The sequence below is a fragment of the Ptychodera flava genome, chromosome 4, assembly GCF_041260155.1.
Source record: "Ptychodera flava strain L36383 chromosome 4, AS_Pfla_20210202, whole genome shotgun sequence".
In the NCBI taxonomy this organism is placed as follows: Eukaryota; Metazoa; Hemichordata; class Enteropneusta; family Ptychoderidae; genus Ptychodera; species Ptychodera flava.
In genome coordinates, this window is record NC_091931.1 from 936928 (window position 1) to 957006 (window position 20079).

The 20079-nt window shown below is 36.9% G+C and overlaps 1 protein-coding gene across 3 annotated transcripts in view; it reads right to left on the reverse strand.

Annotated features, from left to right (window-relative positions):
* Positions 1 to 283: 283 nt before the first annotated feature.
* The window catches only part of LOC139130339 (alpha-N-acetylgalactosaminide alpha-2,6-sialyltransferase 3-like), a 52852-nt gene continuing 33056 nt past the window's right edge, over positions 284 to 20079 (reverse strand). For 2 of the 3 annotated variants that reach the window (XR_011551830.1, XM_070696103.1), the window contains exons 2-4: positions 19260 to 19672; positions 1494 to 1595; positions 284 to 1015 (exon numbers count right to left, since the gene is read on the reverse strand). Coding sequence is in view for 1 of the 3 variants with exons in the window: in XM_070696103.1 (XP_070552204.1) it covers positions 811 to 1015; positions 1494 to 1595; positions 19260 to 19672 (720 nt within the window). In the remaining 2 variants the exon portion in view is untranslated. The remainder of the gene's footprint in view (positions 1016 to 1493; positions 1596 to 19259; positions 19673 to 20079) is intronic. The other variant, XR_011551829.1, reaches the window with a different exon arrangement.

Here is a 20079-nt window from a genome sequence, read left to right on the forward strand (position 1 = left end):
AACCCTAGGTCTTCCTGACCATTTCAATCAGCATGTAAACCAGTGCGTCATTTATGAAATAGCACTGCCCGTAGTTTCTTTATAAGATTGTTATAAATTGATGGTTGATCAAAAACAATGTCACAAGTAGAATTGTTTTAAACTTGGCCATCATAGGTGAAAACATTCAATAAGCAATCCCATAGAATTGTATTACAATATACACATAAACAAGGACAAGATCACAATTTGTTACTAGCCTATGGGATGGTGCTCATGACAGTAACATTGATGATACCCAAGCTAGCTATTTCACCTTGCTTTTATTGTTAGGTCCTGAAAGTATGGCTGTACTTCTACATATTGCTCATATCACTGGGATATAAAAAGCAGCTCATAATGCTGGTGTTGTTCATAAATTCTTAAAATACCAATTTCATGAAGAAATAATGAGATGTGTTCTCCAATCACTGAAAGTGATAATACAGATGTTTCTTTTGTAAATAAAATATATTTTCAAAATTATATTCATATTGATAAATAGAGAATTTAGTACAGCTTTGTCTTGATAATTGAAGATGATGCCAAGATAGCATTCTGAAACTTTAAGAAAGGATTTGTTTACATTAGTGAATGAACACCCACTATGGAAAAATCAACACCTACTGATGGAGTTTGATTTTTTTGGCAAAAGAATTTGAAAATTGTAATATGATTTGGTGTTGTAAATGTCAGAGTTAAGCTGAAATGAATGATGTCTGGCAGTGAATAAAAGTCTCTTTTATTTTATTCAAAATTTGTGTTGCAAAAGTTACATTACTAGAACACGTGCTAAGTTGCAAAAATTGCTTCAGACTCCCAATTTGGATAACGAAATGAAATGTTATAAATATGAGATAAATATTCAAATATCAGTTTTTCTGTTTCAAAACGATGTCCAGGTCCTCTGTGTGTCTCACTTCGTTCATACAGGGAGCATTCTGTTTTATTGTCTGTAGCATAGTAGTGAAATGGAACAGGATTCACATGGGGATGGCTGAAAAAGAAATTCAAAGTGTTGAAAAGACACTTGATATCCTACCTATGTATTGTGTGCGTACAAAGTTGAGTTGTTGTTGTTGACACTCCTAGATCCTGGGTCTTATAATGAATGATGGCATTTTGTGTTTGAACACGAAGGGTTGAAGTGAATTTGTTCACAATTATCAAAGATCATTCAATAATATGAAGTTGATGCTTCAGGAGGAACTTGAAATTTATGTCATGGTGACTGTAAGGGGCTTTGAAAAGTCTCAACACCTTTGAATGCCGATATACCAGGCCTTTTCAGTCTAGCTTTCAACAACATGGAAATGTACAAGTACATTCAGTCATCAAATCATTAAAATATTGGCTGGCTACAAAGAATTCTAGAAAAATTGTGTCATAGTCTTGGGCTCAGCAGAAGGAAAATACAAGAATGATAATTCAACAGACATTAGACATTGTTATCTAAAACTGAGTAAATTTAGTACCTGCAGTGGTCGTATTTGGCCATGCCATAGACCATTAGATTGTCACAACTGTTTAGTGCCAACATCATGGTACGCCATCCTGTTGTCAACCAGTTACCAACTCTGAAAAAAAGAAAATTAATAGGGTTTCAATGTAGATTAAGTGCATTTACAGCTAATTTCACTGGATACAGTGTTTTACTAAACAAATAAACAATGGCACAATCATAACCATACAGTTTGGAAGAAGTTTCACGTTGTACTTTGAGGCATATTTTTACAATGATGAATAAATATTTCTGGCAAAGTCACTTAAAGAATTATGTTGGTGCCATTAGGGCTTAAAAGTTGATATAGTTGACATTGCCATGTAAAACTGTACAATATTGAAAGCGAAAGAAAGATAATTTATTAAAGCCCTGAATTGAAGGTGCAAATTATATGAATTGGCTTCTACAAATATAAACTATTCTGTACGTGTATAATGTCTACTAGGAAAGAAATGTTCTAATGATTGGATTCAGAAAAAAAGAGCTGGGCCACACACCTTGTATATAATGGCATTCACAGACTCACAATTTACATTGACCTGTGTGTAATGACTTGCTTCGGATCCAAAAACTGGGAAATGCCTGTTTTGTTTTATTTTACCAGTTTTTTTTTTATTTCATTAATAATTCAACAGCTGAGGCAATTTATGGAAGATTTAGAAAACAATACAGAAACAGAGTTAACACACAAAGACAACTTGAAGACATACAAACTTCAATAAGTACTGAGAAAGGAATGTTTTAAAATATTTTAAAACTGTCTAAAGTAACAGAAAAAGGATCTATTTCATTGTAGTCATTTACAAGTGAATAAAATTGTCTCAGAATTCCACTATAAAGAGAGTCACAAACACAATTGACTCTACCGAGCACATGAAACAAAGCAGTAATGCAGAATAAAAACCTTGCTGCATGAAGACCCCAAAAAGAAGTTGAGGCATTAACATTAAACTTCACATTAATGTGTTTGCATAAAATATATTGTAAAAATAGTCCCTATTTTAATGAATGTAAATTGCAAATATTGCACAATAAAGTTAATGTCATCACTGTAAAAATACCGTCAATGATGCTGTAGCGTCTCCAATGTGTGGCCAGGTCAGGTAATTGGTTGTAGGCATGGAGTTGTTGGCAAATGGTTGATGATGTAGGTGCCTGGGGTGGGATAATTTGGACCCAAAGAACTCAAAAGATGATTTAACATGGGGCCCGGGGGCACCGACGTCCTTTGTACCTCCTTACTGTTTATTAATTGCCATAAATGTGAAATTTGGCAAAAAGTCAAATTGTTTGGACATAAATGAAAGTTATTTGAACTGGTTGGTTACTGCTCAGCATAAGTTCAAGTGTGGATTCTAAGTATCAACAACCTTGATATGTGTGAAAGTGAATTAAGAATAAGAGATATGGGACTCAATAGGATCAACAATATCTAAAACAGAAAACGGTGAACTTATATAATACAGAAGGGGAGAAAATTTAGCCACAAACTATTGTAATATAATGGACAATGGCTAATCGAAACCAAATTACTTAAACTGGATTGTTGGCATTGATTACACATGTATTTATTGTCCATCAAATAGAAAATAAATTTGGGCCATTGACTAAAAAACATTTGCTTGTTACACTCACCACACTTGTACTTAGTATTTGGAGTGTACACCTATCTACAATACAATGATAAAAAGTTTTGACTCTGTAGGTCAACAGTGCATCTTTAATGTATGAGACTAATGAGACTAAATAAGCTTACCCCTCAAGTATGTATAGGCCAAAAACAATATTTAATTTTGAATAATGTAGTGCAGGGAAGGACATACAATATGGTGAAAAGCAAACTAAATATGTCAACAATGATGTCAAAATCAATGCACAACTGTCGAAATTACCCAAAATAAGCAACAGAAAACTAAAAGTTATCGCTGTGTCGAAAGGACAGTACATCAACATAAAACGACGCTAGTTTGTTATGACATGGAAGCCGGAGGTAGAAGGACCATGGAGGTAGTAGGCAGTGTTCTCCCCAGAAATTTATGAAACAGGATCGGCTAATTTGCATAACAATAAGTATGTAAATATTATGTTAATTATGCAATACACACATCACTCCATAGCATCAGAAAAAATCCTACAATAAAAGGATAAAGTAAAATCTTTTATGCACTTTAAGCACTTCATATATTACATCAATATTTTCATTCAAAGTCTTCCAGTTCACTCTAGAATAACATTCAAAATCAGACGTTTTATGTGATCCTCTGTTACTACATGTTTGTCTGTAGCCAGATTGCAAAAACCATGGATGTCTTTTTTAAACGTCCATGGCAAAACAGTTACACGGACAAGTTCATACGGGACTGAATATTGCACTTACAATTTGGAGTCAGCAGAGCATGCCTGCAGAGAAATATGTCGACTTTAAAACTCAATTCATAATAAAGAGAAGCTTGAAAATATTGATACCGGGTATTTTCAAGAACAAGATTTGAAATTGCATCGACTTCTACTTCGACAAACGTACGAAACTTCGACAACAGCGCGGCGTCGGCCGCCATGCATTGTATGGAGCACACTTGAACACACGCGACCTTTGAACCTATACTGTATACCCTATGCCTAACCGTACGTACATAGCTGCTGTATTCAGATGATCAACAAATGATTATTTTCGCTCATGCAGTTCCTTTTTATTTCATTTCATGGTGCCTTGAATATCGTAAAACGGGTCATGGGTTTTGAAACTGGATCAAGTGCAACTGTTTCTCAAAGTCAATCGAACGAATCCATGCAAGTTACGAATGCGTGACACAAGGTGACACACATGGCTCCAACGTCATGTTGACGTACACAGATCTCGAAATGGTGCGAGCATGCTAACTCAGACACGCAACGATCTGAACACGCGGAAGTACCATAGAATTTTACATTTGCTGTTTGTCTCAACCAATCGTACGATTTCAGCCACTTCTAATCGAAATCACTTTTCCTGACCTTCGGATCCTTACCAGTGCGAGACATTGGTGGCAACAGCAGTTCAACCACTTGCCTATACTATAGTATATAGATGCTTTGACGGTGTGCCCGCTGGCAAAGATGCAACACCGACTCTTTCGTTTAGTATACTCCATGTCCGTTGTATAAAATGGCCGTTGTCTGTACGATCGGCAGCGTAACACATTTCATGCTTTTTTAATTTAAGTTTCATCCGTCTTAGCCGATGTTCATTTGCACTACGGTTGGCCCATTTATTCTCCTCACAGACAAACGTGACTTTGGGTGCTTTGCACCCGATAACCCTGCCTCATTGTGTGTAAAACACCGAAAGCATCGACATGAAAGGAAAACAGTCTGACCATTTCACACATTTTTGCGATAGAATAAACCTTTTACATGTAATAATCATCTGGCACGTCGTGTTATCGCCACATTAGAACCGTTTCACACTTGATACGCTCGCTGAAATAAAAGTGACAAAATCGCCGCCGAGAAACAATAGGTCTTCTGCCACATTCAAAGAGTATCAGCGAACATGAAACAGGATCGGCATGAAAAATAAAGGATCGGGCGAAAAAATAAAGGGTCGGGCGAAAAAATAAAGGATCAGGCGAAAATAATAAAAGATCGGGGCCGATCCTGTTAAACGGCCTACTACCTCCATGGAAGGACAGAGCATTCCCTTGCTCTCACCCAGCTATTATAATACGGGCCGCCGGTGGGATTGCCTCGCTAAAGCAATGGATTCGCCGGTGTTGGGGAGTACCGAGTACGGAGGCCATCCTTCTTCAGTCTATCGAAGGAGCGTTTCGTGCCAAAAAATACATGACAGCAACAAAAGTACCATCACTGTGAACTTCATATTTACAAAACATCATCAAATACACGCTAAACCGTCAAAAACATCATCAAATACACGCTAAACCGTCAAAATTCGCACCTGACCGAGAAACAAGATGGTGTCGGTTTGATTTTTCAACGTCCTTGAAAAACAACGCTAACTTGTTATATGCGCATGCGCATATTAAGGCGAGACCCATTTGATTTCGGGGGGGGGGGTATGCAGGAAGTGGGTATGGGAACTTTTTTTTTGTTAGAGAGACAGCATTTTTTTATTTCTACAGTCAGACCTGCATCAATTTTTTTTTTCAAATGGAGTAGCAGTGCAATTTTTCAAATTTAAGCCAGTGTTTCACATATCGCAGGATGTTTTTATTTATTCATTTTACATTCCAACAAATGACAAACAAAATGGAAAGTCTATTATATATACAACTTTAAATTATAGAACACTTTTTTGGCAAATCAACTGTGACCAGTACTATACCTGCTTTTCTTTAAAACAGTCAATTCCTTTTAAGTTCTCAGGGGAGATGTTATCTTTTGTGGTCAGAGGAACAAGGCTCACACATTGTATTTCATTATATTTGTTGTTCCTCAATTTTCATTGTCAACTTGTAATCTTTCTAACATATTTATATTGAGAGAATAATGTGTTGGTTTTAACACTAGTTTATTGACTCCCATCTTGTGTTTTAAATTTTCACAATTTACAGAAGTCAAATAGTCCCATCTAGATATTGCCTATACCATTGAGATATTGCAACAGAAATCCTGAAATATGATTTCTTGGGTCAGAAAAGGGAAGGAAAACATCGAGTGCACTGAGGTGTAAAGTAGTGAATGCTTATATCATAAGTGCTGGAAAAAAACACATAAGAATTACTTGTGGTAAAAACATTTGCGTGCCTTTGGCAGCATGCCAGCAAAGAATACATGAGAATGAAATTTCCAAAATTTTGCTCATTTCAACAGCATTGTGACAATTCCTTTTTTATTTCTGTCTGTTATGAGAATTTTTTTTCTCAAGCCATTACAGGCTTAATTTTTTTCTTTTATTCCACCTGGTGACAATTTTTTTCCCTCAAAATCCTCCATACCCCCCCCAGAAATCAAGTGGTTCTTCCCTAAGCGAGCCCTGACCTATACATGCTATACGGGCCAGTGGATTACTTCCTCAGTAGAACTGATATGCCTGCCAGCACCGGTGTTTATCGCCTACGGAGGCCATCATTCTTCAGTCGATCAAAGGCGCCTTTCGTACCAAAAAATACACGACAGCCGCAAAAGTGCATCACTGTCAACTTCATAACTATAGATCGTATTGAAATACACAGTGAAACGTTCACAACGTAAAAAATGTGCCCATACCGAGAAACAAGATGGCGTCCGTTTCGATTCTTCAACTCAGATTTTGTCCTACAGTTGTGCGCATGCGCAGACGGTAGCTTTAGCGAAAGCGAGTCAAAATCAAGTAAATGTAAAATAAAAATGGATAAAAATATTGTTTAAAAATAATGCAAGGCATTTATCACCAAATTTTGAATATTTCTAACGGCATTTCAACTATACGAACACCCATGCCAAACATCACAATAATCAAATCAGCGGTTTTGAGGAAAAATTGAAAACAGTGGTTTTCAGAAAAAAGTTAAAAAAGTGACTTTAAAATGATTCAATCAAAAAAAGAAAAAAGACCGTTTGAGATACATGCCCAAGTGACCACCAGACCAAATTTCAGAAAAAGTTACTGAAGCGTTTCTGAGATACCTGCGTCCACAGCATACGGCCCACTATGTTGGCCATATTGGGCCGCGCCATCACATTAGTACCTTGTGCCCACAGGGCACAAAGTACTAATATATCAATCAGCAAAATTCTAAGCCACAGTATAAGCTGCCTATAGATAGTTCAACACTGAAAAAAATTAAATAATTCAGAAATAAGAATTAACAATCCCGAAATAGTAATGGCACGCTTTCCTGCTACCTGAGTGCATGTGAAAAACACAACCTGGTGTCTGTAAATTAAATGTATACCAAGTGGAAATTTTAAGTCACTGTTAACTGTTTTTAATGCAATTTCCAAAGAGTCCTGTAAAAATGATGGAAAAAATGCTAATATCTGGTCTTGCGTTTGTAAAACCTCATGGCTGATAATTGTCATAGTATTGAAAAAAAATTAAAAGTGATGAAATTACTGTTTTTAATTTACTGTTTTCTTGAAATACACGACCCTATAAAGAATATATGCTAAATGTGTTGAAAAGTAATTTTTTTCAAAAATAATTTAATCTGTGACCAAAGGATTTTTATTCTTTGAGTTTAACATATTCAAACATTGCAGTTCGTTCAATCATCTTGTGCAGTGCAAACTTTATAAAATGAAAATTCAAAATTTGGCAGAATAACAGTTTTTGTAATGTAAAATTATGGGTTAAAATAAAAATAATTGTTAATCTGTTTGAAGTACTACTGTACTATAATTTAGAATGGGAAGTTCATGCAGAAAAGGTAAGATATATTGTCAGCAATGTAGTGTTAATTTTGATTTTACGTCAAAATATGCCTTTGCCGTATACCAAATATACAGGGCGAAATATTAAAATCAGCCATGTTCAGCAAAATCTATACAACAGCATTGATTCTTTTATAATTTGATTTGATTTGCTTATGTTATCCTTGTATGACAGTCAGTACAATATGGAACTTGAACACAACACAGTGAATAAGTTTGCTGTAAATGGAATGGTGTGGCTGCATCCACATGCAGCAATAGGAATGCCTTTGTCTCTCACCCCTCATTTCCAACCTGTCCCATCCCTGAAAAAATGGTTTGGTCTTATGTTTATAATGTTAATAATTTCTGTATTTGTTAAAATGTGCGCATTTCAAAAAATTTTGATCATAAACATTTTCATTGTTTTTCCCCTCATTATGACTGACCAGTCAGTTACTTTGATTTTTGTCACAGCTCAAAATCGTTCTTCTACACCTCAACTCGAACCATGAACAACCCCACCAGTTTCATTCTCGCAAGCCAGAGCAATAATTTCCGCTCCGCTGACCTACGCAAAAATCTCTTAACGGGTAGCGCTGAGCTGTTGCCGTAAAGAGGCGTGTGGTTTACGATGATGCACCAGTTTATGATATGACCCATCACAATGGCATGACGTTTACAGATATTGACAGAAGGAAGTTAGAAAAATAATCGCAATCATACCAATCCATAATCCAATAACACTAGGTCAGAATTTGTAAGACAATAGTTGTAAACATAGACACAAAACAGCACAGAACAGACAGTAAATAGACGGTACACAAACAGAGTCAAATTCATGAAAGAAAGATATATGGACCTCTGGCCGAAAGACCAAGAAGTGATGTCAGGTGTTTCGAAAATAGTAAGCGCATCCTGCCCCACATGTGGCACCCGCCATATATCAATCTGTAAGTCAGATAGGTAGTGGTCACTAACTAACTAAGGCCCCATGTCACCGATGCCATCAGTGATCATTTGTCGAAGAGAGATATTGTATTTATCTACCAGCTTGCGATACCTGCCAAAAAGCGTTTGAATGTAGAGACAAGTCTTGCTCTGGTGTAACCTTGATTTAACAGTTTGTTAGAGAGATGTCCATGTCTCTCTACAAAATCACCATATGAACTGCATGCTCTTGCATATCGAATAAGCTGGGAAATGTATACCCCATAAGCAGGTGAGAGTGGAATATTACTGATGAGGTGTGGAAAATTGATTATACTTAAGTTGAAATCATCTCTCTTGTCATATAGCCTAGTAGAAAGGTGACCATTAGAGTCAAATTCAAGTAAAATGTCCAGATATGAAGCAGAAGAGGCCGTTTCTGTAGTTTCTTTAATCTCCAATTCTGGAGGATAAATCATAGCGAGATATTTACTGAATTCAGAGTTATTCAATGAAATAACATCGTCTATGTATTTAAATGTAAGGTTGAAAGTTCGAGCTACAGAGACCCTTTTCTGCTTGATAAGGTTCTGGATAAATTCTGCCTCGTATGAGAACAGAAATAAGTCGGCAAGTAAGGGAGCACAGTTAGTGCCCATAGGAATTCCTATACACTGTTGGAAAATGTGTCCTCCAAATTCAACAAATATGTTGTCAATGAGGAAATCAAGCATACTGATGTCTTTCTCGGTATAAAACACTTTAGCATTAGTAGTATTTTTAACAAAATATGTAGAATTATACCCTAATACCACATATTTGTAACGGTGTGAACCGTTTTTGTAGAAAAATGCTTGGTTGATGATGTTTTTCAAGCGTTCTTTCAATTTATCATGTGGTATTGTGGTATACAATGTGGAAAAATCGAAAGTTTTAATAGATGTTATTTTTGAAACAGATCTTGATTTCAAATTTTCCAAGAGTTCCTTCGAATTTTTTAATATCCACATTTATGTTATACCACTCCGAGAAAAGACAACATCACAGTATGCTTGAAGTCCCCGTTTAACAGTACAAAGAACAGAAGTCAGTATGTTCGATAACTCTGTTGTTGAACATTTTGAAGATCCTGCGATAAACCTAGCTTTGTAAGGTGTTTTGTGGAGCTTTGGTATCCAGTATCCCTTTTCCTGCCAAGTCCATATTTCACCACCAGGTCAAGATGGTTAAAATTAATGAAACACAACATATTCCATATGGTGTATTTAACATAATACTGTACATTTGAAGGCTGTTGAAAACATAAATACTGTAAACTTGATTTTTTTGGACAAAAGATGCTATAACATACCAAGCCAAGTGAGTGAAAATACGTCATGTTTTGGCTCAATACTGCTTTTTACTGACTTGGCTGATGGGGAAGTGATACAGTTATTACTGTCTGGCAGGAAAAAGGGATAAGCTAGGCAACTTATTATGGTCATCCTTTGTTGTAATATTAAAATTATCCGTGAATGACTTATGATTTGCCAAAATTTCAGATTTGTTGAACATTGATTGTCTGTAAGTGGAGTTGGTGAAGGTCTTAGTTACACCAAGTTTGTCTATAAGATATTCAAAATAATACTTCTTACAGACAAATACAATGTTATTGGCAGCTTTATCAGCAGGGACGACAACATATTTGTCATGGATATCATTCAAACACTTAACAGCATCAGGATCTTTAAATACAGAATAGGGTCTTCTGCAAACATGTGATTTTAGTCGACCAATACGGCCACGAACTATTTTCCTCACAGATTTGAACCATTCTGACAGTGTGTCTAGCTCTACATTGACAGCAACATACTGGTTTCTTTCAATTCTGTCAAACTTGTATTTAATTATACTATTCCATATTCAAGTTTGGACCTTACGTAAACGTGCCCACTGTTGCTATTCCTCGTAATAAATCCAAGAGCTTTTCTCACACCCTCAATCATATTATCTACATGGTCACAAAATTTAATCTTGTGCCAATAACACCACCGAGATCTCTCATGCTATTGACTCTAATCAATGCGTATCACGTTTGTATGGGAAAATATGAATTTTTCGTTTCAATGAAATAGTGAAGATTTTGTATTTGGTAGGATTAAGTCTCAGTTACCAAGTGTCAGATAAGCGGACGATTCTATTGATATTAGATTGCAGCGTTAAAGAGTCATTATCAGAATCAATAATACGATAAATCTTCATATCATCGTCAAAAAGTAACGAATCGGACACGAGATTATCACAGATGTCATCAATGAAAAGAATAAACAACAGCGGACGAAGGTGAGACCCCTTAGGGACGGACCATTAGATCTTGGGAGGGGTGGTCAAAAACAGAAGAAAAAAAAATTCAGAGCAGAAAGTTAGGGAAAAAAAATCTTCAAACTAGTTTGCAAAATAAAAAAAATAAGAAGACAAATTCGTAAAAAAAAATCTGCAAAAGTCTTTAAAATCTTGAATTTTTTGTAGATTTTACCGACAGGAAGCAACTTTCTGTATTTTTAGTACATCCTCCAGGCACATTTTTAATTTTAATTTATACATTTAGAGTGACTGTATCCCTTATACTGGAAGTTGTGATGATCTTATCTTTTCAAGACTTTTGTATTCTGATCACTTGAAAATTATAAAATTATAGAGTCTGTTTTCTACTTGTTTCTTGCGTACAAACCAAGCAGGTACACTAGGTAAAACATTGAAACTATGGTATGGTTGTCAAGACAGAAAGTTATATTTGCCTTTTAAGATCAAGGTAAACAGATGCAGGCCACATCAGGTTTATTTTTTTCACAGCATTTTACAGCAATGATGAATGCAAGAATGGGTGAACAAGTAGAAACACGTCAATAATGATAAAACAACATATCAAGTCATTATGTATTATTTTGCTTTTAAAAAGGCATTTTCAATTCTTTTTTCTCAAAAAACAGCCTCAAAAAACAACAGCAACACATTTTTTAACATTCAACAATACACTACGTAGAATGCCATCCATCCAACAAATCCCAACACAAAAACACACAAAAGGGTTGAACTTTGAAAGTTTCTCGATAGCAAATACTGAATAAATCTGCATGAATAATCGTTTGTGTGTAGCAAATGCTGAATGACAATTATCTAAAGAATTTTTCCACCACAAAAAGAGCATGATTTAAACAAATCTTAAGGGACTTATGTAGCAAATTTCAAAGAAATTGGACAAGCCCTTTCAGAGAATACAGATTTTTTAACCATGAATGGCATAAATTGCCCTAAAAAGACAAATATTGAAATTTCACCACATCTTATACACATCCAATCAATTTGGACATGCTGCTACGTGCAGAGAAAACGAACAAAAGGGTGAACTCAGCAGTTAACGTTTAAACAAAATTTATTACGAAAATAAAACTAATTGCTAAGTCAGGGATAGAGTACAAGCTTTAAAAGTGTACAGACTACTTATCTCAGCTGGGACGGCAAAGCTCCAGTCTCAGAGTTGTAACAGTCAGTTGGATGAATGAACAGTCCTTGCAGGCTTGAAGCTGCACAAAGTCCACAGTATAAATCCAGCATTGGCAGTGAAGGTCTTGAAAAGTCTTGAGAATGACTACTGCTGGAGTTTAGTAACACACAAGAGACACGATCCCAAAAGTCTGACTGGAAGCTGTGCACGTCCCCTTTTTATACACATGTGCTTACATAAGAGCATATAAGAACAGTCTAGAACTTTTATTGACATGCTAATTACTGTTCTAAAATTATCTTTCTCACACAACTAATTAAATTTCTAGAACATTCCAAACATGACTAATTGAATTCAAGGTTGTGAGGTCATTAAGGGCAGTGACCTTGAGAATGTTCTAGACTAATTGAACTCAGGTCATGATGAGTGTGGGGGAAAATGACCTACATAACACACTCCCTCTTCAAAAAATAAATTTTTCAAAGAAAAATCTTTCTTTTGCAAATGTAATCTTGAAAAAGATTTAAGTACTCAAATTTTTTTTACCCTTAAGTAAAATTTCTTGAAAGTGAACAACAATAAAGTCTAAATACGAGAGAGACAGTCTGCAATTAAATTGTCTCTGCCTTTGATATGTCTAATATCAAGATTAAACTCCTGTAACATTAAACTCCATCTTAGGAATCTCTGATTTTTGCCTTTAAATTTCTGCAGAAAAACAAGAGGGTTGTGATCAATATAAACCACTATTGGCTGGTTTGAAGAAGTAACATAAACTTCAAAATGCTGTAAAGCTAATATCAAAGATAAACACTCTTTTTCGATTGTAGAGTAGTTTCTCTGGATTTGTTAAATTTGCGTGAAAATAGCAAACAGGATGATCTACACCATGACTATCCTCTTGCAATAAAACAGCACCAGCAGCCGTATCACTAGCATCTACAGCTAATTTGAATGGCAAAGTGAAATCTGGTGCAGACAACACTGGAGCACTTTGCAGTATGGCTTTAAGTGTATCAAATGCCTGTTGGCATTGCTCTGACCAAACAAACTTTACTTTCTTTTTTAGTAAGTTAGTCAAAGGCTCAGTAATTGTGGAGAAATTTGGACAGAATTTTCTGTAGTAACCAGCCATACCGAGAAAGCGCATCAGTTGTCGTTTGCAGTTTGGTATGGGAAAACTTGAAATGGCACTGATTTTGGCATCAACAGGTTTTACCTCACCCTGTCCTACAGTATGTCCGAGGTAAGTCACCCTCGCCCAACCAAACTCAGATTTGGCAAGGTTGACAGTCAACATTGCTTTGCTCAGTCTCTCAAAGAACTTCCGCATGAGCTTGATGTGTTCCTCCCAGGTGTCACTATACAAGATGACGTTGTCAACGTAAGCTGCACATCCGTCTAGCCCGGATATGACGTCGTTGATCATCCGTTGGAACGTTGCCTGAGAGTTCTTCATTCCGAATGGCATCACCTTGTACTGGAACAATCCGTCTGGTGTAACAAAGGCGGATATTTCACGAGCACGATCCGTCAGAGGGACTTGCCAAAATCCCTTCAGTAGGTCAAATTTCGTCACATACTTGGCTTTTCCCACTCGGTCGATGCAGTCATCAATCCTCGGGATTGGGAAAGTGTCTGTCTTTGTTAAAGTGTTGACTTTCCCGAAGTCCATGCACATATGATAACTGTGATCTGATTTGGGAACAAGTATGCACGGCGAACTCCAGTTACTTTTACTGGGTTCAATAAAGTCATTGTCCAGCAGGTATTTGACTTCTTCCTGGAGATATTTCGCTTTTCTTGGATTCAGTCTGTATGGATGTTGTTTTACAGGCTTACTGTCCCCAACATCAACGTCGTGATAGATGACGTTTGTCCTCGTTTGAACATCTTGAAACAGGTGTTTATATTCGTGAAGCAGTTCTTTCACCTGTTGTTGTTGTTCTGGCTGGAGGTGTGCCAACTTTGTAGACTCCAGCTTCTCCAGGATTTCTGAGTTCTGAAGCTTGACCGAGCCCAGCTTTGAGTTTAAAGTATTTTCACTCAAGTCAGTTTAAGTATCACTATCTTCATAATGGCCAGAACTGACTGTACTGACAGGCTGAGTTATAGTAGGATTATCCCTATCCAAATATGGCTTAAGCATATTTATGTGACATAGCTGTTTTTGTTTTCGCCTGTCAGGTGTTATTATGATGTAATTTAAATCACTCAATTTCTTATCAATTAGGTATGGCCCAAAGTAACGAGCATGGAGTGGTTTGCCAGGAATTGGAAGTAGAACAAGAACTTTTTGACCTGGTTCAAACTTCCGTTTGAGGTGCTTTTATCATATTTGATTTTCATTGACTGCTGAGATGACTCAAGATTTTCTCTGGCTAATTCACATGCTTTAGAGAGTTTTGTACGAAAATCTGACACATATTGCAAAATATTCAGACAATCATCATCGTCTGATAGGAATTTCTCTTTAACGAGCTTAAGTGGGCCACGGACTGTATGTCCAATACAAGCTCAAATGGGCTAAAACCAAGAGACTCTTGAATTGACTCTCTAACAGCAAAGAGCAAAAAATGAATTCCTTCATCCCACTGCTTCTCTGTGTCAAAACAGTAGGTTCTAATCATGTTTTTCAAAGTTTGATGAAATCGATATCGCTCAAGAGCACCCTGACTTTCTGGATGATAGGCAGATGACCTATACTGTTTAATGCCTAGCTGATCCATTACTTGTTGAAAAATACCAGACATAAAGTTGGAGCCTTGATCGGAGTGGACACATTTAGGGAGGCCGAATTAAGTGAAAAATTTGACTAAAGCTCTCACTATAGTCTTTGTCTTTATGTTTCTCAGTGGTATGGCTTCTGGAAACCGAGTTGATGTACACATAATTGTCAACATGTACTCATTTCCTGATCTTGTTTTTGGTAGGGGCCCAACACAGTCTATTAGTATCCTACTGAATGGTTCTTGAAATGCAGGAATTGGCTGTAAAGGGGCCTTTGGAATGGTCTGATTTGGCTTTCCTACCATTTGACATGTGTGGCAAGTTTTACAGAAATGTGCTACATCCTGCCTGAGATTAGGCCAATAAAAGTGACTGAGAATTTTATGATAAGTTTTCCTTACTCCCAAATGACCAGCCCAGGGCGTTTCATGGGCCAGGCGCAATATTTCAGCACGATAGGGCTTTGGAACCACAATTTGATGTTTTATAGCCCAATCGTCATCAACCAAAACATCTGGAGGTCTCCATTTACGCATGAGAATACCAGATTTTGTATAATAGGAAACAGAAGTTTTACCTTCATCATCTACCCTGTCAAACAAAGACAAAATATCTGGGTCTTTGTGTTGTTCTGCAATGAGATTTGATCTAGAAAATGTCTGACTTTTGTCAGCAGAAGTTTTACCGGAAGTTTCAAATCCACGAGGGATAACGGAATGCTCCGTGTCAAACACCTGACTGAGAAAGGTGTCATTTAAGTCAACATCTGTGACATTATTTTTGAGAGTATTTTGATTCTCAGAAGTTTTCTTTGACATGGCTCGAGTAATGGCACATGAAGGAAAAAGGCCGGGAATTTCTTCCTCTATTGGCTCTGGATTCTGATCTAAACTAGGATTATCAGCCACAAGTGGATTAGTAATGACCTTGTCCCCAGCAAGGTCGTTTCCAAGAAGAAGTGAATCCCTTCAAAAGGCAAAAAAGGCCTAATACCTAAAGCCACAGGTCCAGAAACAAAGTCCGAAGACAAATAGACATTATGGAGAGGAACAGGAATGTAGTCATTGCAATCTACCCCCTTAATAAGAACTTTAGAACCTGAAAATGACTTTTCAGAAAACGGCAGGGTATCTGCCAACAAAAGAGACTGGGAAGCCCGGTATCTCTTAAAATTTTGACAGGGGTAGCGGAAGAGAAATCACTAGAAAGTGATATAAAACCATCATGAATAAATGGTTCGAAAATACCCATAATGCTATCTTGAGAAGAATTGACCTTGACCTCATTAATTGGGGATGAGAGGGGTTTAACCTCAGAAAATGTGTTGCACACATTATTAGACTCTAATTGAGTTGATGAAGAAATAAAGCCGGTGGGCTTAGATCCACTTTGACCACTTTGACCTTCACGTTTTCTTTTCAATTTGAAACAATCTGACATTATATGGCCGTCTTTCTTACAATAATTACAAGAAAGTGTACCAAACTGTTTGTCAGAAGGAGATTGAGACTTGGGATCTGATGATGTGGGAGTGTTACTTGAATTTTGTGAACTGTTGTCATTTGATTTTCTACTGTCCTTTGAAAATTTCTTGGATGAAAAGGACGAGTTAAATTTACCTGCATTGTTTTTGTAGGAAAAGGACTGGGATGGTTTGCTGAGAAATGAAGATTTGTGGGTCAATGAATAATCATCGGCCAAACGTGCAGCGACCTCCAATGTATCTGCCTTTTGTTCATTGATAAACGTCTTGATGTCACTCCGAATGCACCTTTTAAATTCCTCAATCAAAACAAGTTGTCGTAGTTTGTCATAATTCTGACTGACCTTTTCCGAAGAACACCAACGATCAAACAGTTGTTCTTTTGTTCGAGCAAATTCAACATAAGTTTTATCCCTCGCCTTCTCACAATCCCTAAATTTCTGACGGTAAGCTTCAGGCACCAATTCATAGCCCTTGAGAATTAATTCCTTCACAGAATCATAATCTGAAGCCTGCTCTACTGACAACTGAATGTAAATTTCTCTGGCTTTACCCACCAAAGCACTCTGCAAAAGCATAGACCAGGACTCCTTAGGCCAATTCAGACTCTGAGCAATTTTCTCAAAATGAAGGAAATATTTATCAACATCCTTTTCTTGGAAAGGGGGAACTAACCTGAAATGCTTAGTGATGTCAAACTTGTCTGAAGGGAAGAATTTTCCTGACTGTCCAAGCTCTGAACGTCTCATTTCTAACTGTAGTCGATGTTCTTCCAATTCTCTCTCCTTTCTCTCTCTCTTTCTTTCCATTTGTAATTCTTTGTCTTTCATTTGTAATTTTTCCTGCCTTTCCCTTCCTTCCATTTGCAATTTTTCCTTTTCTAATTCCAATTTCTTAAGCTCCAAATCTGCCTGTATTTCTAATTCTAATTTTTTGAGTTCGAAGGAAGACTCAGGCTCATAATCTTTTAAGGCAGACTCCTCAAAATGGCCAGAATTAACTAAATGTTTTGCAATCTTGAACTGTATTTCTCGCTTGCGCATAGATCTTTGACATCTACTTTAAGGAAATTTGCCAGTGCTATGAGGTTGTCTTTTCTGAGGGAATTAAATGTGTCCTGATCAAGGTCATCCATAAATTCGTCTGGCTTGAATTGCGCCATGATTGAATTTCGCTGAGTTCACAGTATACAGTAGTTTTGAAAAGGCTGTCAAAATGTTGTCAAACGGCTCAAAATATTCGTATCCCGGACAAGCCCCCAATTTCTTACGTGCAGAGAAAACGACAAAAGGGTGAACTCAGCAGTTAACGTTTAAACAAAATTTATTACGAAAATGAAACTAATTGCTAAGTCAGGGATAGAGTACAAGCTTTAAAAGTGTACAGACTACTTATCTCAGCTGGGACGGAAAGCTCCAGTCTCAGAGTTGTAACAGTCAGTTGGATGAATGAACAGTCCTTGCAGGCTTGAAGCTGCACAAAGTCCACAGTATAAATCCAGCATTGGCAGTGAAGGTCTTGAAAAGTCTTGAGAATGACTACTGCTGGAGTTTAGTAACACACAAGAGACACGATCCCAAAAGTCTGACTGGAAGCTGTGCACGTCCCCTTTTTATACACATGTGCTTACATAAGAGCATATAAGAACAGTCTAGAACTTTTATTGACATGCTAATTACTGTTCTAAAATTATCTTTCTCACACAACTAATTAAATTTCTAGAACATTCCAAACATGACTAATTGAATTCAAGGTTGTGAGGTCATTAAGGGCAGTGACCTTGAGAATGTTCTAGACTAATTGAACTCAGGTCATGATGAGTGTGGGGGGGAAATGACCTACATAACACCACTCAGAAAAGACATAAACTTTGTTTGACTGTCGCGCTGAGTGGCAGGCTGTAGATTTAAAGATCGTGGGGTGTCTATCCAGTAACTGATGCCGAGAAAAGCCAGACGACTGGGGGCCAGTCTACCTATCATGAAGATACGAGCTGAAACAATACCCAATAAAATTCTTTAAATATAAAAAAAAGATACGAGCTGAACCACAACATTTCAGATAGGTACCCTGGACACCAAAAGAAGTAAACTCTATGAAGTAGGCCTAATAGTTGATGGTCAATACTAGCGAAAGCTTTTAATAGCAAAATCAGTGTATATATCACATGAGGAGATCTTTCATGAAAATCGATAAATTAGTTATACAACATCCACCTGGAACAAAGCCATGCTGATTGGTAGATATGGCCACAGTGTGTGGAGAGACTGTGATGTGGCATTTAGAAACATGGTGTGAAAGTTATCTGTGAACTATCTTTTCAAATATTTTAGACAGGTTGAGTAAAATATAAATCTATCTGTAATTTTTAACTTTTGAACGACTTCCTGATTTTTAAGCATAGAAGGTAGAGGGGAGCAGGTAAGACACTAGACAAGAGAAGGGGCAACACCTGGCAGGATTTAACATATTTGCATATGAGAAATAAATGTATCTGTAATTTTTAACTTTTGAACGACTTCCTAATTTTCAAGTATAGAAGGTAGAGGGGAGCAGGTAAGACACTAGACAAGAGAAGGGGCAACACCTGGCGGGATTTAACATATTTGCATATGAGAAATAAACGGTGTTATCTTTGAAGACTATGAGCCTCTACACCGTTTCTGTACCTCTCATGGCAATGCCCCGACGGAAGATAATAAATGGTAATAGAAAGCTTAAACCTTTCTATTCATCGGAAGCAGAACAGCTTAATTGGAAAATAATAATGTCATTACCTGCTTTCTCCAGTGATTCGTTCAAATATTTTCGATGTAAATACATATTCATCGGTAGTTTCGACGTAAAAGCCAATGTCTTTGTGCAGTTTCTGAATTCTCTTGGCAGCATTGAACGTCTGCCCAGATCCGTCGGCTCGCATTTTCGCAGGAGGACCCCAAACCACTACATATTTTGGTTTTGAGTGGCCCGTAAAGAAGGTATTCGCTGATTTGAGAACACGGCCTAGAGAGGAATGTGCAATGTATCGTAATGTTGTACGAGTACCAACATCTTTACTGAACTTCTTCGTCGGATTGTTGTTCATTCGGAAAACGCATTGAAATTGATCAATTTCTTTACCAGCGTTCGTATGGAGTAAATGTCCAGATGATGATATAAGGGCGCACTGATTACAATTTAACAGAAGTTGCTGAAAGACAAAACAAGTAAATTTGTAATAGTAGACATATGTTAACTATGGCAGTTCTGCTACAAAATCTAAGGAAACCAACGGTTTTGAACTGCCTCCATGAACGACTTGGTAATATTAACCAAACATTATCCATACTGAGTCAAGTTCAAATCCTATCCCCTTCGATTCCTCTTCAGACTAGAAATAATCCACTAACTTTAATACCTCGGATCATTTTTTGACATTGTTAAGAAAGATGTTTTAAATGTATGGGCGTGTTAAAAAGTGTCTTTTTGTAACTTTGAGACCAAACAAGATTCTCGTTAAAGAGAAATTAGACAAATGTCGCATCGCAGATGAACACTTATTTTTTCTGTACTGTCTTGTCTGAACGTACCTGCAACAAAAAGTCATCAGACTCTGAC